Source organism: Curcuma longa, chromosome 9 (assembly GCF_044706935.1).
Source record: "Curcuma longa cultivar G26 ecotype Majalengka, Jawa Barat chromosome 9, ITB_CL_G26_1.1, whole genome shotgun sequence".
NCBI classification, from domain to species: Eukaryota; Viridiplantae; Streptophyta; class Magnoliopsida; order Zingiberales; family Zingiberaceae; genus Curcuma; species Curcuma longa.
In genome coordinates, this window is record NC_133869.1 from 4,137,100 (window position 1) to 4,161,755 (window position 24,656).

Here is a 24,656-nt window from a genome sequence, read left to right on the forward strand (position 1 = left end):
TATGTTTTTTAATTCATGCATTTAATACTATTCATGTGAATATTTGATTTGACTGACAGAATCATTAATGAACAGTGATGAATATATATATATATATATATATATATATATATATATATATATATATATATATATATATATATATATATATATATATATATATATATATATATATATATATATATGAACACTAAATATAATATTCATTTTTTTATTCATGTATTTTTTTTTCTCTGTTCAATGTTCATTAAAAGAAATAAACAGTAGCATAAGCATAAAAAATTAAATATTTATTTTGAAATGCATAAGTTAAAATGCTAGAATGAATAGTAATTCTTTTGTAAATGTTTTTTATGAACATGTTTTTTCTAAAAATATTATATTAAAAAAATTGTATATGTATTTTTCTATTTATTATTTTCAATCGGATTGAAATATAATTGGATTAAAAAAATCTATTTGAGTTTAGGCAAAAGTCCAATTAGATTAGTTCTAATAAGGAGGATTAAACTTGCATTCGAGATTCGACAATCCATTCGGACTCGATTAGTCGAGTACATTACTGAGTGTTTTTGTATTCAAGAGCACAACTGCCAAATGTTTTGGCGTGACTATCGAGTCGTGTTAAGTGGCTTCGGCACGAGGATGTCAAATGAGACTTGGGATGATGTTCCAACATCAGAGTTAGTTAAATCCCACTTAAAATTAGCATCTATAACTTAGATCGTGATGTCAAGAAATCAACGTGTCGAATGGTTGTTCAAAAGAACATGTTAGATTTGAGATGTGTCCTAAGGCATTGCCTTACGATTATACTATTTATTTGATAAATAACAATTTACTATTTGAGTGTACATTTTCTATGTGTTTGATTGGATCAATTACTGAATGTCCGCAATACGATTCATAGCGTGAGAGAACTTATGATTGGATCACAACTAGTGAGCTTCTCTACACGTATAATTATGAATGTATTGAAATTATCCCTAGTCGAGGAATTGATGAGTATGAATATCATCGATTCTGTTGAGACTAGCACGTTTTGAACTCCTTAGTTAGCCAAGCAGTTGATCTTGCAGGCTAGAGACATTGGATGTTGAGAGTTAAACGTGGATGCTGGTTAAAGGTAACCAGTTCATTGGAGTGACCTGTCGTGAGACTTTATATGGTTCTATATATATGTCAATGAAGACCTCAGTGCAGCTTAAGTGCAAGTTTCCTTTGACTTGCGGTGTTCAAGTCATCTTGGTCATAGAGGCTTATACTTTGACATCTTAAGCAAGCATCTTCGAGGAGGTGTGGACCTAAGATGATTGGGTGTAAGTCAAAGTGCCCGAAGGTGTTTGAATAGCCCACAGAGAATTCTCCACTCCTTGGAAAAGGAGACGTATATCCTATGGTCGCTTGTTAGAATTGTTACTAAAAGTCTTTGGTCAAAGCATTACATATCAAGAGTACGGTACTCTTGGACACATGTACAAGTAACTTGAATCTACAGGACAAGAAAGTAGCTTAAGCTAGGTGTAACGTAGTCTTCCTAGTAGGGATCGACACATAGACCATGTCCTGAACTAAGCGGGTATAAGATGGTGAAAGGAACGAGACACATTTAATTGGAGCTGTTGAAGGGTTTAGAAATGTTCTGGAATCAATCATTGATTTTTTTATCAATTGGGGATCATGATGTACTACTAGGTGCCACTCATGATCGTTCCATAATTAATAGTTAATTACATACGACCAATATAACCAAGAACCTATTGAGTCACATGTACTACAAATTCTCTGAAAGACTTAAAATGAATTTGAGAATTAGATTCTCAAAATGAGACAAGTAAAGTCTGGTTGACTAGACAATGGATAAAATGATGGAACTCGTCTTACGAAGATGAAAAGAACGAAATTGATTTCGTTCAAATCAGAGGTCATTTGGTTAGTGAACCAAATGATTCAATTTTAAACCAAATTGAACTAACTTGGTTTGGTTCATGATGGAAGAGGTTTTGGAAAAATGAAAGAAATGAGAAGCTTCGTCTTGGGAAGACGAAATGAGCAAAATTAGTTCGGGTCAAATCAGAGTTCGCTTGGTTAGTGAACAAAGCAAACCAAAGATGAACCCGGTTCGCTACAGTGTTAGGGTTTTCAGCTGGTCCGGTTCACTTATTATTCTGCCGGTTCACTTATATAAACCTCGCCGCACTATAGCTCCTCTTTAAAGCTACGAATAGTGCGATTGGCCACTGTTCATCATCTTCCTCCTCTCCCCACGTGCTGCTCGGGGCTTCTCCTTGAAACCCGACGACGATTCTCCACGCGAGCGCGCGCCGGCCGCAGGGATGATGAAAAACCCTAGGCTGAGAGGTTGCGCATTGTCGACGCTCACTCGATTCCGCCCTCTGCTCACCGTCCACCGGAGAAGCAAGAAGTGAATTCTCCCATGTGCACGTGTCGGCGTCCTGACTCCCCGAGCACGGCAGCGCCGTCCCTGGCCAACTGTCCGCCTGATGGCCACCGCGCATGAGAAGAGTTCCAGCAATCCTCACACCGTTGCCGACTCCTGTGGCTTCTCCGTGGCACGAGAAAATAGAGGAACAACGAGGAGGAAGAAGCCACACAGCGTCGTCCGCTGATTCTCGCTGCTCGTTCGCTTGAGGATAGCGCTCTTGCTGGTGCCGCTTCTCTGCCCTAGTTTGTTTGTATGCTTGTCTTGCAGGGACCAGGAGTTGGAAGCAAGAAGGAAAAGCAAAGGTAAACCAAGGCAACTGAACCAAGTCATCTCAGCTGAGTCGACTCAGATGAAGGCTTGAGTAGACTCCAACTGAGTCAGCCGAAATCCAGAAGTCAACGCATCGTTCTTTCGCCAGATGGGTCTGGAGTCGACTCAGATGAGGTTTTGAGTCGACTCAGGCTGACACAGAGTTAAGAGCTTATCACCGTTGACGCCACATCGACTGGAGTCAACTCAGGAGGCAACTGGAGTCGACTAAGACAGGATAACGGGCAGAAGTGATAAAAGTTGACCTGCCACGTCGGTTGGAGTCAACTCAGATGGGAAGTTGAGTCGACTCAGGAGCAGTATAAAAGGAGACTTCGACCAGCAGCTTAAAGATGAATTAATACGTACTCCTTTCCGTAAAGAGCCGCTACCGAACACAAACAAGTTCAAGTTCTTGCAACCGAGGAAGATCCAGGGAGAGTGCATGGCGCTCAGGACTTCCAGATCGGCGACCAAGAGTTTGCATTTATTTTACTATCCTTATTTCATTTACTATTGTTTATTCTGGACTGTAAGACGAGTTTCTCCGCCTCCGAACGACGTTTGAAAACGAGACCACTAGTGGACGTGCACCTCCCGAGATTAGACCTTGGACGTACTAACCCTGGGGGGTTGGGAACCAAGTAAATCCACGTATCCTTGTTTTATTTACTAATTCCGTTGCGAGTTTTGTTTTTATAGTTAACAAACGATTTTTACAAAAGCTACACGCGCTATTCACCCCCCCTCTAGCGCGTACAAGATCCTACACAATCGAAATCTCAAGAACGACGGCGGCGAGTCCTGATCAGGGGTGATCGAGCAGAGGAGCGACCAAATCAGAGAACAAGAGGAAGAAGGAAGAAGCTAGGATTTCTCATGCTACCACCACAGCCGGTGACCTCCCTTTTAAAGAAGATGAAGCCCAACCCTAGTGCTGACCTTTCCTTCTTCTCCGATCGATCAGAGGAGACCAAGCGAGATTTCTTCCTTGTTTGCTCAAGAGCCAATCGAGAAGAAGGAACGCGATCACGATCTCCTTCCTTAACCCCGCGATGCCAGCTTGATCGGGATTTCCTTCTCGATTTGGTTGCAGGTGGCGGACGGCGGGGCTGGGAAAACGCGATCCAACATTTTGAGAAGAAGCACTGTGCACTTCTTGAACCGGTGAATCCAGTTTAGGGTTTTCCCTAAACCAGGTTTAAACCTGGTTCAGCCTGAACTAGGTTCAAGCCCGATTTGATTTGGTTCATAACCAAATCTGTTTAATTAAACAACCAAATAAACTTCGATTTAACCCAAACAAGTTTCATTTGTTTCGTCTTCTCAAGACGAAGCCCGTCATGCCTTCTATTTTGCCAAAATGCCTTCCAACATAAATCAAACTAAGTTGGTTCAACCTTTGGTTCAAAACTGATTTGTCTGGTTCAACAACCAGATCATTTCTAATTTTGTTTAATCCGTCTTCATAAGACGAAATCTATCATTTGCCTTTGTTCGATCTAATCGAATTTCTTTTGTTCTGAGAATCTAATTCTCAAACTCGTTTTAAGTCCTTCCAAAACTTATAATGCGTGTGACCCAATAGGTTTTTGATTATGTTGGTCGTCCGTAATTAACCCTTAATTTCGGATCGATCATGAGTGGCACCTAGTAGTACATCATGATCCTCAATTGATCGAAAAATCAACAACTGATTTCAGAACAAATTCTAAACCCTTCAGCAGCTTTAATGAAACGTGACTTGTTCCTTTCACGGTCTTATACCCGCTTGGTTCAGGACATGGTCTGTGTGTGTCAGTCCCTGCTAGGCTAACTACATCACACCTAGACCAAGCTTGTTTCCTTGTTCTGCGAATTCGAGTTACTCGTACACGTGTCTAAGAATACCACATTCTTGATACGTGTAGCTTTAGCCAAAGACTTTTAGTAACAATCTAAACAAGCGGTCGTAGGGTATACATCTCTTTTACAAAGAGCGGTGAATCCTCTGTAGGCTATTCAAACACTTTCGGGCACTTCAACTTATACCCAATCATCTCAGATCCACACCTCCTTGGAGATGCTTGCTTAAGATGTTAAAGTATAAGCTTCCACGATCAAGGTGACTTGAATACCGCAAGTCTAAGGAAACTCGCACTTAAGCTGCACTGAGATCTTCATTGACATATAAAAGGAACCACATGAAGTCTCATGGCAGGTCACTCCAATGAACTAGTGAGAGCTACTGCTTGGTAAACCAAGGAGTATAAACGTGCTAGTCTCAACAGAATCAATGACGTTCGTGTTCATCAATTCATTGACTAGGGATAGTTTCAATACTTTCATAATTACACATGTAGAGAACTCACAGTTTGTGATCTAATCACAAATTCTCTCATGCTATGAAATGTATTGTGGACATTCAGTGAACAAGTTTAAGATCCAATTAAACATATAAATATGCACTTAAATAGTGAATTTATTCAATAAAAAGTACAATCATAAGGCGATTGCCTTAGGACACCTCCCAAATATAACACAAACATAGTCCCACATATAAAATACATGGAAAAGATTATGAGTTTAAAATGATAAAAGATATCTCCATTGGAATGAGGCCTTTTGGGTTGAGCCCAAAAATAAAATCATGCGGACTTAGCCCAAAGTGGGTAATATCATGCCATTATAGAGATATTTTGATTCCATCGGTACTAACATAGTATAATCGTAAGACGATTGTCTTAGGACACCTCTCAAATCTAACATAACGACTCAAAAAGCACCGACTTATTTTGCAGCTTGGAGGTCGGCCAACAAGGCCTCATATTCAGCTTCGTTATTAGAGGCGGAAAACTTAGCCGAATGGATAGTTGGAGCATGCCCTCTCAGGGTGATATCAATAGGACCCCGACACCACTACCCTACTTGGACGTTGATAAGTGGCTTTTTGACGGGATAAATTAGGGTTATATTATATCATAAATTGGGCCTTTAGTCTATTTCTTTAACTTGGAAGAATTTTAGGTGTTCATTCTATTTCTTATTAATTTGAGGTAATTTATATGTATTAATTTACTGTATTTGATTTTTCAGGAAATCAGGATGAAGATAATAATTCAGAAATCCCATAAACAAACCCAATTTGGAGAAAATCAATCTTGGTTCGAGTGTGGTTCAAATCGGATTCAATTTTGGTTCAAATCTGATTCAACACGAGTATGGTTCAGATTTACATTCAGGCTGGTTCAAGCTTGGTTTAAGCCATCGGTTCACTCAGTAGACAACCTAGGTTTCCCTTTTTCGAAATTGTGAGCACTGTAGCTTCTTGCTCACAATTCCGACTGAGCTCCTGACACTTCATCTTCCCCTCTATCACTTCCTTCTCCGATTCCCGATCAGCACAGAGTAGTGGCAGCAGGAGTTGCGGTCGATGACCGCCAACACAACTTGCAAGACCTTCGCCAACGTGGTTTTGAACGCGAAAGCCCTAGTCCCCGTTGTTGTGGGACGATGGCTATGAGTGGTTCTCTAGCGACTGGTGCACGATGGCCTTTTGCATAGGGACGCCAACCGTGAGTGGTTCTCCGACAAGCTCTCTGTCACTCCGCATCCACCGGCTTCGAGTAGAAATCAAAATCATTAATGTGGTTTTGAATGGGGGGAAGATCATGTTCTAAACTATGATCATCCTTCATCCATCAGACAAGAAAGGTAAGGATTCCATTTTCTTTCTTGTTCTGATCTTCTATTCAAGGACGGCAGGAGTTAGGGCAGGAGGTGGAGCTCCGAATCTTAGTTCTCCGATCACTCCTCGCCGGATTAGTCCAGCTCTAGTGAGCTCTTCGTCCTGTTGGCGCAAAATCCACCAGAGTTTCGATTTGCCCTGTTCTAAGCTAATCCGAGAAAAATCTAACCCTAACTAATTTTTAGTTGTTTTCTTTCTATGTTGTTAGCTAATTTCAATCAAACAAAACCCCCTTGTTTTCCTTGTTTGTTGATTCATAGTCGAATGATTGTTAATATGGTTGTTTGGTTCGGTTCTGATAGCATGAAGTTGTTTGGGAATATGGTTGTTTAGATTGGATTTTGTTAATGTTTTAGTTGTTGAATTGATTGTTAATGTGGTTGTGTCTGTTCAAGTGTAAATGGATATTATGAAGTTGTTGTAGCTGGCTATATGATTGTTTAGTTGTTTTGATTCAAGTGTAAATGGATATGTGTTGTTTGATTAATATTTATAAATAAAGTATTTTGTGTGAATGTTGTTTGTTATAGTTGTTGTATGTTGTATGATGTGAAATTCATGTTGTATGTTAAATTTGTTATAATAAATAGAATTATAGAATAGGTGATTATGGTTGTAGATGGAATAAATTATGTTGTGTAATTTCGTGTTTGATGTGTGAAATGAATGGGTATAGATTTGTTCTTGGTAGTGGATTTGCTATAGTTTCATGATTATGTTTTTGTCTATCAATCTGTCTAAACCATGAACTAGTGATGTTAATGTTGTATAAATGAATAATTGTTGTGGTTGCTATGAATTGTAAATAATGAACATGTTCTTGCTTGTGTAAATTGTTGATACAGAATTGTTGTGTTTATGTACCGATTCATGTTAACTTATGTTTAATTATAATTGATTATATGAATAAATAGTACTTTATGGAAGTTGTTGTATTTTATTGTAATTATGTGAAATAGGATTGATATTGTAAAATGAGTTATTATCTGAATAATTGTAATTAGGGTGTATGATTGATTTTAATTTGTAAGTTGTGTACTTAAAATTCATTTGTTAGTGTAGGATTTAATTGTGAATAAATAGATTTTTTGGATAATTAAGAGTAAATATAATCAACAAATAAAAATCTCACACCATGTGTTTAGGATAACTTTCCATCATTGATTCCATGAGAGACGACCCGGACCTCTACTATATATTACCTGAGCGATAATTAGGGGTTTGATTAATTATAAATTTTAATTTTGAAGGGTGTGAGTGACAAAGGAAATAAATAAATAAATAAAAATAATTTGATAAAACACACTCCCATCAAACGTCGATCCATCAATAAAGATTCTCCACATGCCTTTTGGTTCTTGCTAGGGGTGTAATCGAACCGAGCCGAACCGAACAGTAAGAGGCTCAAGCTCGAGCTCGGTTCGTTTTTCCTAAGCTAGAGTTCGGCTCGAGTTTGATTCGAGCTTTAATTCTTAAGTTCGAGCTCAGCTCATAATGAAATTAAATAGTTCGTGAACTGTTCGAGCTCAGTTTGAAAAAGGCTTGTTTTAAAGTTAAACGAGTTTAGTTCAAGTTCAGTTCAAAAATAACTCGTTTAAAAGTTAAATGAGCTCAGTTCGAACTTGGCTCGTTAATATATTATATTTATAATTATATATACTTAATCGAACGAACTCAAATGAACTTTTTTTCGAACCAAAACTCAAATAGCTCGTGAGTAGCTTGGCTCGTTTACACCCCTAGTTCTTGCCCATGAATTTCAGTCAAGAAGTCTGCTAGGGCTTGGGCTTTGATGGTCGTGCAAGGTTGATATTGAATATCATATTCGCCCAGCTTCACAGTCCACTTGATCAATCTTCTTGTGGCGTCTAAGTTGTTCAATACTCACCCTAGGGTGTTGTTAGTAAGAACTATAACTGGATGAGTTAAAGGTTCTCGGTCGACGAGTCGTTAAGACTAACTCCTAGGCTAACTTCTCTAAGCCTATATATATGTTTTCAGCATCCTTCAGCAAATGACTTAAAAAATAACTTGGATGTTGTATATGACCTTCTTGTCTGATAAGGGTTGATCTGACAGCTTACTCAATCGTAGATAAGTACACCCATAGTCATTCTCCAAGCACTGGTTTAGAAAGGAGAGGTAAATGCAGCAAGTAAATATTTGAGATCCGTAAAATCTTTATCACAAGTCTCATCTCATTCAAATCAATCGGCCTTTCAGAGTACTTTAAAGAAGGGTAAACTCCTATCTATCGATCAGGAGATAAATTAGAAGAGGGCAGTGATGCGACCAAGAGCCTTTGAGCTTCTTGGAGATTGCGAGGAGGGGCAATATTCTGGAGTGCTTGAATCTTTTCTGGATTAGCCTCGATTCCCCCCTCAATCACCACATAATCGAGAAACCAACCAGTTTTGACTCCAAAAACACACTTGTTAGAATTCAATTTGAGTCCATATCTTTGTAGGTTGTTACAAGTTTCCTCCACAATGGGGATCAGGCTCTCAGCTTGACAAGTCTTGATTAGGACGTCATCCATATATACTTTAATATTCCGCCCGATTTGGTGTTGGAACACTTGATCCATCAAACATTGATAAGTGGCTCATATATTCTTTAATCTGAACGACATAATATTATAACAAAAAATTCCATCTTAGATGACAAAATTAACCTTTTCTTGATCTTCTACAGCTAAAGGGATTTGATGATAGCCTTGATATATGTCCAACATACAAATAAACTCGCATCCAGTCGTTGAATCCACTAACTAATCAATGCGAGGGAGGGAGTAATAATCCTTTGGGCAAGGTTTGTTGAGGTATCTGAAGTCCATACAAACTTGCCACTTGTTCCCTGGCTTAGGCACTAACATGACATTGGATAGTTAAGTTGGGAATTGAACCTCCCGAATGTGTTCGATTTCTAGCAATTTATACTCAAATCACTTCATTTTGTTCAAACCTAAATTCCTTCTTTTTTGCTTGATTGATTATTCCTTAGGGAACGTGTTGATATGATGCATCATTATTGTCGGGGAAACAACAGTGACATCAGTGACATCTTTAGCCGCTAAGCGAAGATATCGTGATTGTAAGAGAGACATGCACTCAATCCTTGCTTGATTTCGGGAGATAAGCCCACGACCAATCTAGTAGTTGCCTTTGCTTGCTTGAGATGGATCTGTATTTACTCTTGTCCCTATGCAATTTGGGAGATAGACACATCTTGCACCACTTGTATTTCATCACCTTGGGTTCTCCGATTTTTTTCGCATGTTCATTTGAACCATTTTCACATAATTACTTGATCTCCTTGGACCTCTCCAACTTGATCTCCTATGGGAAATTTCACCTTCTGGTGAAATGTGGATACCATGACTTGGAACACTCTTAGGGTAGGCCTCCCCAAGATAACATTATAAGCACAAGGTGATTCAACAATCGTAAAGAAGGTGTGACGAGTCTGTCATAGGGGCTCCTCCCCTAGAGATATCGCGAGACTGATTGGCCAAGTGGTTGTACTTCATATCCAATAAGCCCAAATAAGGAGGTATTCATGGGTTGCAATTTAGCTTCATCTATCTACATTTGGTTGAATGCCTTTTTAAAGATGATATTCACAGAGTTACCTATATCGATGAAAACCCAAGCAATGTTATAATTAGCTATGGTGGCATGAATCACCAAAGCGTTTTCATGAGGGGCTTCCACTCCTCTTAAGTCCTAAAGCCAAAAGCTTATCTAAGGGTCTTCTCTTTGCCCCTGGCTAGTACTAATACTATAATTCTCTAGTCGTAGATGATTAGCTTTTCTTGCTCAATTAGAATCTCCACCAATTGAGCCTCCCGAGATCATATGGATATCACCCAAGGTAGCATTATCTTTGTTGTAATCTCAGTGGGTCTCTCAACTGGATCGAACTGGCTCTTGGAACCTTCTTGGTGGGTGATGAGCTTGTTGATCTAATTGTTTAGGAGAACGGTCTTGTTTATCAGCTCAAGGAGGAGAGCGATGGGACTGGCCCAAGGATGAGTGGCTACTCTAGGGTCGACGAGGTTGAGAAGGAGAACTTCTATTCATCAAATGTTCATTAGTGACTCGACGAAGCTCCCTTGCGTACTGATAGCATTCTTGCATGGAATGAATCTTCGATTGATGATAGGCGCAAAAATGAAAAAGCCATCGACTCGACTCTAGAGGCAAAGTTGGAGTAGCATCCACTATCTGTATGACTTTTTGTCGATTCAGGTGGGTGTCTAATAGTGACTTGTGTCTATCCCTTGTAGAGGTTATAGCAATGCCCTGTGCTCTAGTTAAGCTACAGTGGGGGGAGTTTGAGTTGACATCTAATGGTGACTTTGTTGGGTTGCAAGGGTGCAAACATAGTCCCACATCTAAAGCACATGGAAAAGATCATGGGGTTAAAAGGATGAAAAATATCTCCATTGGTATGAGGCCTTTTGGATTGAGCCCAAGAACAAAACCATGAGGGCTTAAGCCCAAAGTGGACAATATCATGTCATTGTGAAGATATTTTGATTCCATCGGTACTAACAAGTGGTATCAGAGCAAGACCGCTCTTCACCGAACTAACCGCCGGATGAGCCATGATCCAGATCTAACCATGTGGTTTGAACCTTAAACAAAGAAAGTGAGTGCTCCCGTGTCTGAATCAAGAGGACCAGATACCATGTGAGAAGTCCTAGTAGGTCGGGTGAACCGAAAGGCAAAAAGTCCTAGTTGCGACTAGGTAGGAAGTCCTAGTAGGTCGAGTGGACCAAGGGGCAAAAAGTCCTAGTTGCGACTAGGTGAGAAGTCCTAGTAGGTCGGGTGGACCGAGGGGCAAAAAATCCTAGTTGTGGCTAGGTGGGAAGTCCTAGTAGGTCGGGTGGATTGAGGGGTAAAAAGTCCTGGTGGGTCAAGGATTCAGACATCAAAAATGACGTTGAAGGGGTCTGTGGTCATTTATTTGAGGGGGGGATTGTTGGGTTGCAAAGGTGCAAACATAGTCCCACATCTAAAGTATATGAAAAAGATCATGGGGTTAAAAGGATGGAAAGTATCTCCATTGGTATGAGACCTTTTGGGTTGAGCCCAAGAACAAAACCATGAGGGCTTAGGCCCAAAGTGGACAATATCATACCATTATGGAGATATTTTGATTCCATCGGTACTAATAGACTTGAGTCTATATCCTTCCTCCACATTGACATATTTAACGGCTCGGCTCAATAATGTATCAAAATTTACTGGGAGTTTCTTTACTAAGGACTGAAAGAAATCCCCTTCTATTAGCCTTTTAGAGAAAATACTCACTAGCACCTCTAAAGTAGTGGAAGGGATGTCTCGGGTGACTTGATTGAACCGATGCACATAATCCTTCAAGGATCCTTAAGGCTTTTACTTCAGGGCAAACAAGTCCATAGGGGTTTTGTGGTACATTTTATTGCTTGCAAAATGATGTAAGGAGGCCTTAAAATTGATAAAAGACCAAATGAAAGCGATGGAGAGCCGACTAAACCATCGCTGCATTAAGCTAGATAGTGTTGTCAAGAAAATACGACACTTGATGTCATCTGTATATTAGCGCAACAAGGTTGCATTTTTGAATCGGTCCAAATGATTTTCCAAGTATGATATTTTTGTGTAATCTTTGAGTTGTGGTGTTGGGAAATGAAGGGGTAACTCCTCTTCTAAGATATTTTAGGAGAAAGGGGTGCCCACCGGATCATTTATCTCACCAATGAAAGGCCCTTTGCCCCAAAAAAGATCTTGAGGGGGTGTCTCTCCTGCTGAAGACTAAAGAGAAAGATCAGGCCCAATGGCCATTCTGGCTGGAGTCATCGTGGGAGCCCTAGGTGCTTCAATTGGTCGTTGTTGCTTTTGATTAGGAACTTGAGCACCTCGATCGATGTAGATGGTATTTTTGAAGGTGATGGACTCACCATTGGTTGATTTTCTGAAGCAGTCTGTATGGCAATTACCGCAATCTTGTTGAACTCCTCATGTGTCATAATGATGGCGGTTGATTTTCTGGAGGTCATCAATTTGAACGTCTCAACTCAGGTTCTTAACTCAGTGATTCCCACAAATAGCGCCAATTTGTTCCTACCTAAAATCCCCGCAAGATGAGTCACCAGTCAGCTAGCTTCAGAGATGACTAAGTCGCTGAAGACTCAAGAATGCAGGGGTTGACCAGAGAGCCTATGAATCTTAAGAGAGAAAGAGAGTTAGAATGGAGGTTAACGGTGCCTTGGCTCAACCACTCTAACGCTTAAGTTAGATTTTTTGCCGGGGATTTTAGAAGAGGAACAGTAGCCAAGCTTATAAAAAATGGGGATATGGCTATGCGTGTACCTCAATCTGCAAAAGAAGACTCTTTTTATATAGTGTAATAGGGTGGGGTGTCATGCTCACGGTAGAGAAAATATCCTATCCTCCATGTCATGCACTATAAAAGGCCAAACTACATTAATCACAGATCTTGATACAATGTCATTCCGTGTGACATGTGGCACCTACTATGTCAATTCACATGTTACTCATTAAGTTTTTGAGTAGGCTAGAGTGGGTAAGTCAGAGGGTTCAACATGCTAAGTCGAGGGGCGTTGAGTTGAGGGAGCTAAGCCAACTCAAATTAGATTTCTAGTCGGGGATTTCAGAAGAGGAACAATAGTCGAGCTTATGAAAAATGGGGATATGGCTATCCGCGTACCTCAATTCGTGAAAGAGGACTTCTTTTATATGGTCTAGTAAGAGTGGGATGTCATGTCCGCAGTAAAGAAAATATGTCATCGTCCATATCACACACTATAAAAGGTCATGCTGCATTAATTACAAATCCTGGTATAATGTCATTCCGTGTGCCATGTGACCCCACGTACTATATCAGTCTATGTGTTACTCATAAAGTTATCGAGTAGGCTACAATGATTAAGTCAAAGGGTTTGACAAGCCAAGTTAAGGGGTGTTTAGTTAGGGAACTGAGCCAACTAGAGAGTCAAGGAAGATCAATGAGTTGGCCTTCAGGAAAGACCGATGAATCAGCCTCTAGGGAAGGCCAATGAGTCAGCCTCCAATGAAGACTGATAAGTTGGCCTTCAGAGAAGATTGGTGAGTTGGGAGGTCTGACTTGAACATCAGGTTGTGCCAATTTCTTCAATTCGACATGTTTCTTCCCTTTGGTACAAGATCTAATTTTCTTGCCATAGGTGGAGACGTCCTTATAGCGTCCATAACAACATCAATATACCATTTTAGCGCATGCAATTGCACACTTGGCGAGAGGAGGATGCACTTGAATGAACATATTTGCATTTGCATACAAGATTACTTAGATGCTAAAAACCAGGGACGGATTTAAGTAGGAGCTATCCTAGGCTGTAGCCCAGCCCTGTAAGTCTTATAACAATTTATCATTAACAAATATTTCTGAAGGAGTTGGTGGCGCAATTGGCTAGCGATAGGTTGATGAGTTATTCTAAGGTTATAGTTCGAATCTCTCACCCCTTTCGTTCATGAAGATTACTTTAAGCAGTGATGAATCCAAGGTTGGGCTCTAATTTAATTTTTTTTAAAAATACATAAGGTTAGGCTATTTTAGACTTTAATTTAACTTTAAAAAAATTAGATACATATTTATAGTCTACAATTTGGTATAAAAAAATTAATGGATTTATTGTATTTTGATGTTTAACTCATTCTTTTCATACTTAAAGTCACCACAGTCCACCTCTAATTTCTGAATGTTTAACTCATCCTTTTCATACCTAAAATCAGCACAGTCCACTTCTAATTTCTGAATTCGTCCATGCTAAAAACTACTTGCAATATAAAGTTAGACATATAAACTCTGAATCTATTGAAGATATATCCAACTTGAGTGAAGCAGATCCATTGGGAGAGTGTTCAAACTAGCTGTGATGGCTCCATACAATAAGAATAGAACTGCGTGGATTTTACTCATTTTAAAGGGTCAAATTGACGGGACACACAAATATATCGTAAATCCTAAACAAATATAGACCGTCTATTCCTTTTTTCTCGTCCCAATAATTATAATTATTTGTAAAATATTAACAATTGGCATGTACATGTTGTACTAATTTTGAGATATAAATATCGATATCGTATTAAATACAATATGTAAGCATAAAATAAATATTAAATTTTTAATTAAAAATTGGCTATGATTTAAAATTTTTTAAAATCTCATATGGGCTCTTCTTCGAACTTTGCCCACAGAAAATGTGGATTTGATCCTTTTCCATGATCACGAGATAATTAAGCACTGCGCACTGGGAATCAGTGGACCATCACTTCCCCTAAAAGCCATAATTTGTTCCTACGAACCAGCGAAGCCTGCGCCCTGCGTCACTATTGATCTTCAAGAAGATAATAAAAGTTTGTCAACCTGTTGAGGAATAAAAAATATCAAAAAAATCATAGGAAACAAGTGACAAGAAAATTATTCTATTTATAAAAGCTTTGGGAAGGGCGACCGCGTGACCACTGTCGCTAACCAGTGACCATGGTGCGCTGCGGCAGAATTGCGCATCTCCTTTCCCAACAAAAGCAAAAGGCCCCAAACTGCAGGCTTTGTGTTTGGTTTCGTGTCTTCGTTGTTCCCTTCCCCTCCTTCCCTCTCTCTCACTCTCTCTTGCCCTCTCCTTTGAATTTGAATCGTTGAATACCATACCCCACTCCACGGCCACGCCATGTAATGTTTATGTTCTCTTCCTTGTTCCTTCTCCACTTTACTCCTCTCTTTCCTTCCCCCTGCAACGTCTCTGCTCTGCTTGCTTATTCTGTCCGCATCTGTAGGCATTAACATCTCTTGTGCCTTCCTCCTTCGGGAACAAAATTAATTCCAGAGAGATGGGTGGTTCAGGGAATTGGATCAAGACCTTCATCTTAGGCCTCAAGAAGCAAGAGCAGGAGAACGCTGTATTCGCTTCGTGCTCAGCTATTTTCTCTTGTTTTCCCCTGTATTTTTTTTCTGCGCAACCTGATTTTGTTCCTTTTTTTTGTGTTTTGTCTTGATACATAAATGAAGGGGAAGAGTGGTGATGGCAGTGGTAGTGCAAGTAGTAGGAAGTGGAAGAAGCTGTGGAGGAGCTCCTCCTGGGACCACCTCTCCCTGCGTCGAGGCTCCAGGGGGAGCAGCCACCGCTCGGCTGCCTCAGAGACTTCAGACATTTCTTCCGTCACCGCAGACGCCTTCACCGCCGCCGCCGCTACTGTTGTCCGTGCCACGCCTAAGGACTTCAGGGCGGTCCGCCAGGAGTGGGCCGCCATCCGCATCCAGACTGCCTTCCGCGCCTTCTTGGTAAGCCACCAAGATGAGTTTTTTTCTTTTTTTTTTTTTCTGGTTGACGGAGCGTGGTTTCTTGGTTTGAACCGTAGGCTCGGCGAGCGCTGCGGGCTCTGAGGGGGATCGTCAGGTTGCAGGCCATAGTTCGGGGGCGGCAAGTGAGGAAGCAGGCGGCGGTGACGCTGAGATGCATGCAGGCCCTCGTCAGGGTGCAGGCACGCGTCCGGGCTAACCGCGTGCGCATGTCCACCGAGGGCCAGGCCGTGCAGAAGATGCTCGAAACCCGTCGCGCAAATCTTGATCCGTTGAAGGAAGCAGAGGTACCATTCACTTCCTTTGATGTTCTTAGACCAGGACATGATAATTTGTTCTCTAGTCTAGTGTTTGTTACATCAGGAACTACAGGACACAAATTACTTCTGAACTTGTTATTGTGATTGCATTTAAAAATTTCTCTTGTGGATTTCAAAAAACTGTGTAACTCTGAAACATTTTGTGGGTTTCAGGGGGGATGGTGCGATAGTCCAGGAACAATAGACGAAGTGAGAACAAAACTGCACATGAGGCAAAGAGGAGCTTTCAGGAGGGAAAGAGCTATTGCTTATGCTCTTTCTCAACAGGTGAATATAACTTGATTCCGTAGCCTTCGTTTTCTCAATTGATGATCTGATGATTGGCAATGGAATCGCATTGTTGTGATCTTTTTTCAGCAATTAAGGTCAAAGCAATCTCCAGTATCACTGAAACATCGTGATTTAGATAAGACTGCAGGCAATTGGAATTGGTTAGCAAGGTGGATGGCAGCAAAACCCTGGGAGAACAGGTTGATGGATCGTAAAATCCCGAATGATCTTTCAGAAATTCAATCCAAAGAGGAGGGCTGCGGCGTCTGCTCGGTATATTCGGAACCTAATTCAGTGAAAATATGCAAGAACAACATCTCCACCAGGGTTTCTGCAAGACCTCCAAACGTGCCTAACAGCCACTGCTGCAGAACACGTTATGCTTCCTCTCCGAGCACTGAATTTTGCTACAATGAGAGTTCTGCATCATCTTCTTCCTTTTGCATGTCGACGCCGATCTCGAGCATCACTCTTTTAGCTACAGAGAGGGCTGAGGACGATGGCAGAAGCCGTCCCAACTACATGAACTCGACTGAATCAATCAAGGCAAAGCGAAAAGCATTGAGCGCAGTAAGATCGACATTGCAAGGGATTTCGTTTACGGATGTTAGTGATGTTCGCTCTCATCGGAAAACTTTATCGAGTACCGACATGAAGGTAGCAGACCGATTTGACCCTTCATTTTCCCGTACCAAAGTGGGCAATCCAATGCCGTCGAAGGAGAAGAATTCATCGAGGAGCATGGATAAGGAAAACAACTACTATGCGAAGCGACAAACATTTGTATCTTAGAGCTGTTGTAGATCTTACTTAGTATGCATCATCAATATTTTGGGTGTGTTTTGCCAGTTTAACTTGTGTGATTATGATGTTTAAGCAAAATCTTCCTATTGCCAAGATAGTTGCTTTGTTTCTTGTCTAAAATATAAGATCGTGATTAACCAATAAGTTATTTTCTGTTCCTAATAAAAAAATATTGTGCATTGATTAAAGCAGATTTGAAATTGAGGCAACTCAAAAATGGGGGGAAAGACAGCAAAGAGAAAAACTTTATCTACTTGAGTGGATACGGATCTTTCTGTCTCTCCTTTTCAATGGAAAGCTGATCTATCCAAAATTGGACGGATTAGGAGGGAAATGATATAAGATCATTTGTGAGCACCATTTATCACGATTGCTGCAGATCCATCTGTGGTTTCAGCAGTTCGGATCCTCTGCACCGCTAAACCTCTGCGCTCCTGCGCCACTCATAAACGACAAACGTGTGCACGCGGATCGCACGTGAGAAACCTTCGCCAAAACCTTCGGCGCCAAAAACCTTCACCCAAATCAAAACCCCCGTTCTCAAAATCGCCGCTCTACGCCGATCTGCCGAATCCGCTCCACCCTTTCCCAAAATCGCTCCGATCCTCGCTGCCGATCCTTTGCCTTCATTGCCGCAGGAAGACGCCGCTGCCGCCGCCTGATCTCTGCGATCCTTCGTCCGCCTTCGTCGCCGCGGGAAGACGCTGCCCGATCGGAACTGTTCGTAACTTAGTTTATTTTATCTCTTCTCAGCTTTCACTTGTCTTCTTCTCTGCAAAGTTTCTCTTTATCATGTGTTCGCTTCTTGCTTGCATTCACTGTCATTAACCTTCGCCACCTCTTTCGTTGGACCTTCAGGAAAATTGGATCCTAATTCTTATCTTAATGATTTTGTTAGTCTCACCTCACCTTGTCTTGGATGAAGGTTGTTATTGTGTAGGTTATCTGAGCAAACTTGTGCTTTCATTGGCTGTCCAAGTGCATCTCTTTTGTTTTATTGCAAATGTTATTTCTTAAGAATAGGTAACAGTACTGAAAGAATAGTGTCAACATATCACATAATGTTTAAATTTGAGCATCTCTTTGTTTTAAAAACAGTTTTCTAGTCTCTTTTAAATGCTTTGATTAGAAATTTGTAGCATGCCATTCACTGGAGAACGCAGTTAAACAGACTTAATGAAAATTGTAAGGACAAAATTGTAAGTTTTGCTGGTCTTTGTGAAAGTAATCAACTTTCATCAGCTATCTAGCAAAGAGTTTCCCCACTAGAAAACCTGAAACTGAGAGTTCTCTATGTAGCATTAGGCCCCAAACTAAGAGTTCTCTATGTAGCATTAGGCCCCAAACTGAGAGTCCTAATCCAAATTTGACAGACTGAAGCTCTATAAAGAAAGTGAAGCTGCTAAATGTTTCTATCACCGTGGAGTTCTCTATGTAGCATTAGGCCCCAAACTATAATTTAACTTTTTGGTGTTTGATCATGCAAATAAATTCTTAGACGATAAGTCTTTAGCCTGTGCCAACAAGAATGGTCTTAGACGATAAGTCTTTAGCCTGTGCCAACAAGAATGGTCTGCGGTATTTCTTTGAACCTTTGACATTCCCAAATAGGTGCATATTTTTTTCTGGCATTTGGTGTTGATAATCTTTTAAAGTTACTGTCTTACGGCCAACTATTCTTGATTCTATATGTTATAACTAACCATGTAAATGGTGCATGCTTTGCTAGTTATGTTATGTTGGCCTAATTGTTAACTTGTTCGCAACATGATGTTGGTAGTCATCTGGTGGTTTCTCGTATTGTTTTGTTTTCTGGTTTAAATTGTCGTCAGGACTTGCTTCTCTGTTCCTTTTCATCCGTTTCAATCTTTTAGGCAGTACATAAATCCCTTGTGTAAAGAATTTGTTTAGGGTGGAGCTATTTAGAGGTTAATCCAGGTCATAAATCTTTACACTTATTGTTTCTGGATTTTATTACATAAGTATCAGGATACTAATTGGCTGTAGTTACTGGACATAATTGAGTTTTGAGGACATAACAGGACTTCTCTTTTCTATTTTGTCCAGTAAACTGAGTTGATAAACATATGTTTCCTCTTGACTGATCAAATTATTGCAACTCAGGTCGAAGAACCTATTATGGTTTTTCATGATGATCAATTCAGATCAAGGAGATGGCATTTCCCCTTGCACAACTTCACGCTCTCGCTCATCTGGAGCCCTTTCCTTGTTAAGGCAGAGACTTTCATTGCTGCAAATGGGGCAAAACTGACACTCCTTGACACTTTCAAACTTTCATTGCTGCGACCTGATGTGCATCCAGGACCTTACAGGGCGTTCCATCCATTTGGCGACGATAAAAACAAGAAAGTTCAGAATGACTGCTTGCACTGGTGCTTGCCTGGTGCAATTGATACTTGGAATGAGCTCATTCTCGAGCTTATAAAGGACTAGTGAACTCAAGTTGCTTTTTTGCTGATGGACCTTTGTTTCTTTAATACTCTACACTTTAGATGGATATACTGATGAGCCAGTGCATCAAATCGTTGTATTAGCATTTACCCTCCAGATTATTGTATTAGGTTTCGTTGTAAATTTTCATCTTTCAGAATCTTAAGTTGGGTTAATGGAATCTGAAACTTAGCACAGCTTTCTTATGATGCATTCACAGTGATAACTTGTGTAAGGTTTAAAATACACCAAAGTAGACGATAAAGTCACCATGCATTCACAAGTTTACAGGTGGACTCAGGAACATCTGCTGCTCAAAACAATAGAATCCACACGACATATTTCTGAAGAAATATTTTTGAGATTTCTAATAGTAGCAAAAGGAACGAGCAGGCTTGTAAAGTACACGCAATCCAATTACGATGCTGCAAGCTCAAGTATTCAAAAGAGGAATAGGCATATTTACATAATTTCTCAGAAATTGTGGCTTCGTTGGGCCTCCTCTGCCTTTATTTTTTGCATGCAAAACTGACCTTGCAGCTAGGGGTGAGCAACAATTCGGTTAAACCGAATAAACCGACCGAACCGACCGAATTAAAAAATTTGGTTCGGTTATTTCGGAAATTCGGTTATTTTTTCTATAAAAATCGATTAATTCGGTTCGGTTTCGGTTTTAAAGTTTCTTATTCGGTTAAACCGAATAAACCGAATTATTCAAATTTTAAAAAATAATTTATAAATTTTAAATAACTAAATTTATAAATCTCTAATTAATTAATAAAATTTTTATAATATTTAAAAAATTCGGTTAATTCGGTTAATTCGGTTAAAAACCGAATTAACCGATAAAATATCGGTTCGGTTTATTCGGTTTTTATTGGAAAATTCGGTCGGTTCGATTGGTTTGAAAAAAATCGGTTTATTCGGTTTTCGGTTTATTCGGTTCGGTTCGGTTCAGTTTTAACCGATTGCTCAGCCCTACTTGCAGCTTGTGCTAGTGCCAGCCCTCTGATAGAAAGAAGCTTATGCCAATAAACTCGTTATAGAAAAGCCGCAAAGACTAACCATCTGAGTCAATTGGAAGATGAAACCAACATAAGGCTGGTTAGTACATGGTTTACAAAGTTTAAGTTTAATCACATTGATAATATAGGCTGAACTTATAATCTAAACCCAATCAGTAAATGATAGCCGAGGCTATAGAAGAATATGTAAAATATAATAGAAGACTAAAATTAGTGTATATAAAAACGACCACTTATAAGGGTAAGAACAAATAGAACAGTTAGTTTCACAAATTAACCACATATTATAAAGCAATGAGTTCCAACTTGACTGAATGGAAATGCAAGAGGGGATCAAAGCTGTTTATCTTTGAGCCTAATCAATAATTCCAGAATTCTTCCACTGATCCTATTTTACACACTTCTTCAATCGTTTTTAAGCATGACAATAATGACTGCAAGATTGGATTATGTAATATATTAATCAACTAAATGACTCCAATTGTGGATTTGAGCAACTAATCCTTTTGATTTTTAGTCCTTAGGCATCTGATACTACAACTAATTTAAGAATACAACTGAGGAAATACGAAGCACACTCTCCTGTTCACATAGTTTCGATAATTAATCCATCACACGTCGTTCTCCTAACATCTGAACCCACTCCTTATCTTCTTGAAGGTTCCGATGGTGTGAATGACCTAAAAATAAATCTGGAAAAAAGATCAAGTTTCATCTCAGTTGAGCCCAAAAACTCTGCTATTATGGCATGATTTCATTTATCATGTAGTGGTTCATAGGTTATCCCGTTACCCATGAGGGATGATTTATGAGGAAAACTACTTGTAAACTCACTGGAAAGTTACAATATCAGAATCTATGAGATCTTACTCGCAGGAAAGTTACAATATCAAAAGGCGCCACCTTTTTTTGCTTATAGTGCTGATTCAGGAAAAAGGGAAGGCAAGAAAATAACTACACTACCAAAAACAGTTTAAGTTTCCAGATCGATCAATGGTGCCAAGCACTACACTACTACCAAAAACTGAAAAAGAAAAAGCGTAGTAGCTCAAAATAGGTGCTTCGATATGGGAACTTACCAAAACACTCGGGCAAACAGCAGATCGCTCAAGGCGGCTTCAAAGATCGATAGCAACTAGGGACATAAATGAGAGAGGAGGGTCCTGAAGGTCCAACGAAAGAGGTGGCGAAGGTTAATGGCAGTGAATGCAAGCAAGAAGCGAACACATGATAAAGAGAAACTTTGCAGAGAAGAAGACAAGTGAAAGCTGAGAAGAGATAAAATAAACTAAGTTACGAACAGTTCCGATCGGGCAGCGTCTTCCCGCGGCGACGAAGGCGGACGAAGGATCGCAGAGATCAGGCGGCGGCAGCGGCGTCTTCCTGCGGCAACGAAGGCGAAGGATCGGCAGCGAGGATCGGAGCGATTTTGGGAAAGGGTGGAGCGGATTCGGCAGATCGGCGTAGAGCGGCGATTTTGAGAACGGGGGTTTTGATTTGGGTGAAGGTTTTTGGCGCCGAAGGTTTTGGTGAAGGTTTTTCACGTGCGATCCGCGTGCACACGTTTGTTGTTTATGAGTGGCGCAGGGGCGCAGAGGTTTAGCGGTGCAGGGGATCCGAACTGTGGTTTCAGACGGTCGTTGATTGCATCAGGAAATTTCTTGGTGCCATCAGCGTTGGTGATAGTGAGACATCGTTGACTATGACCGCATGCATTTGTTGACTATTTTTTGATTTCCTCCCTCTCGCTTAAGTCCCTTTTCATTCATGATAAACAGAAGTATCTTTTCTCTCCTCACTTCTCTTTCTTTTCAATCCATCAATTTACCATCCTCTTCTCAGTTTCGTTTATCTTTAATCTCATCAAGTAAGCAAGTTTAACCTCTGTCTCCAGGGTAATTGAACAGCCTCTGCTATCATTGAAAAGGGCTAGTTATTGAGAAGGAAAATGATAACAAATACCTTTGTCGACTTCACCTAAGCTACACCATTGCATCTCACTTTTACCATGCTCACATAGCCACCACACTTGTGCCCACCAAAGATCACCTGATGTTCACTCGTCTCTTGTGGTCCTGATATTTTGTTGGAGTTGATGAAGGTGATGCAATCTAAATGCGGATAGAATGACGTTATAATACTGTTTAGGCAAAGTCGAGATTAAAGTACCACATAAGGTGCTCACAAAATACTACTCGTCTTCTAAAATACGACTTTATCTTATAATAGCAACACTGCAAATCACAAGACATCTAAATCGAAGAAGGTTCTCGAACTCTTTAGAATAAGTATGAAATGCTTATGCTTGTATTCTGATTGAACGAATAAAATGACTAAGAGTCTTATTTATATTTCATGAAGGGTTAGAGGAACCTTTTGGTTCAATCAGATCTAATCAATCCAATTTGAATTGAACGATCCAGATCGCATCCTTTCTTAAAGAGCATATTATCCCTGCACTTGGATTCATCTAATTTTTCCATTTTGAAATTAATGACTTAAATTGAGTCCCATTTGAAAAAGTACTTTATCCTTTCACCAAGATGCATCTCAGTCTTTCATTTTGAATTCAATGACTAAGGTTGAGTCATCTGAAAGGGCACTTATGTCATCTCATTTAGAGGAACCTAATTTGTTTATCTTAATTTGAAGAATACAGGAAGATTCACAATTTACTAGTGGCAATTGCCATGACCATTGATAGTTCGTAGTGACGAAAAGCCACAACCACAGAATGAACCATGGTCTATCCATGGTGAGTGTAGGATCAAATTTGACATTAGAGGAGGAGGGGGTGAATAATGTTATGAATTTTACGAGCTTTAAATGATGAGAAATAACTCTATGAATATTGACAGAGAAATACAACAGAATAAAGATAAACAATTAAATCTAGTATTCTATGAGTAGTAATATTTTCTAGGTTAACACAAAGCATACAACAATTATAAGGATGCACGACATAAATAAATTGATTCTTATTTCGATTAACTCCTTTCTAGAAAGATTCTAGAGGTGGAAAATTTTAAAAATATTTTAAAAATAAAACACATAATAATATAAGAATGTACGACAACAATAAAATAATAATGTTTCGTTTTAGTTGTCATTTATGGAAGATGAAGAGCGATTTTACAGTGTGTTGCCAATATAACTCCCAAAGAGTACTGAATGTGAGCACGAGTATGTTGAGAATGATTGATAATGAGTTCCTTGAAAGCTCTGCCTTGTGATTCCTTTTATAGGTCTTTTTTGGATACTGACGTATCATTTCCCCATCGACTGGACCATCCCTAATCGCCTGAAAGACGATTGATGTGGCTGTAATATTTATCCAGTAGTCAATATTATCCGTGATCTTGGTCGATTGGTCTCCCCCTGGTCGCTTGGAGCCAAGTCAATTTTCATCTTTACTTTCTCGAATTGCTAGATCTTATCCCTACTGGTCGCCTAGAAGAATCTACGGTTGCCTGGATACTACAATCGACCGGATACTAAGATCGACTACCCCTCGCTCTAGTCACCTGGTACATCTTGACTCCAACAATCAAAGGTTATCTCTAGCAATCGCCCGAGCTCCCTTCTAGTCACCTAAAATCGTTGAACCTTACTTCCCTGCACTTGATACGGATAATTAGTATGATATAAAATTTAACTTTACTCATGCATACCTTGATTAGATGCTCAACTCCTAGCTAAACAATCTAGTGTGATTTGTTAAGCCACAACTCTCAACTACCTCCACTTGGACTTGTTTGCTAAGACTTTAGCTCCCAATTGACTCTACTTGGACTTGTTCTGCCTAGTTTCCAACTAGGTCTTTTCTGCTTGGTTTCTAACCGAGGCTTAACTAACTGCCTAGTTCCCAATTAGGACTTCGCACTTGCCTAGCTTCACTAAAACTTAGCCAATTATCTAATTCCCAACCAAGACTTTGTATTTGCCTAACTTAACTA

The 24,656-nt window shown here is 39.9% G+C and overlaps 1 protein-coding gene across 1 annotated transcript; it reads left to right on the plus strand.

Annotated features, from left to right (window-relative positions):
• The first annotated feature begins 15,037 nt into the window (after window positions 1-15,037).
• On the plus strand, window positions 15,038-17,308 carry LOC141835136 (protein IQ-DOMAIN 6-like). Its single transcript, XM_074722561.1, has 5 exons — window positions 15,038-15,430; window positions 15,540-15,812; window positions 15,890-16,117; window positions 16,304-16,417; window positions 16,508-17,308. Exons 1-5 carry the CDS (start codon window positions 15,362-15,364, stop codon window positions 17,210-17,212), a joined length of 1,389 nt encoding a protein of 462 aa, XP_074578662.1. The 5' UTR covers window positions 15,038-15,361; the 3' UTR covers window positions 17,213-17,308.
• Window positions 17,309-24,656: the final 7,348 nt, after the last annotated feature.

Bases quoted from the DNA above. Each gene is read 5' to 3' on its own strand.
- LOC141835136 (XM_074722561.1), top strand. From the start codon at position 15,362: ATGGGTGGTTCAGGGAATTGGATCAAGACCTTCATCTTAGGCCTCAAG. The intron at 15,813-15,889 runs GTAAGCCACCAA...TTTGAACCGTAG, and splicing joins CTGCCTTCCGCGCCTTCTTG to GCTCGGCGAGCGCTGCGGGC. The intron at 16,418-16,507 runs GTGAATATAACT...ATCTTTTTTCAG, and splicing joins CTTATGCTCTTTCTCAACAG to CAATTAAGGTCAAAGCAATC.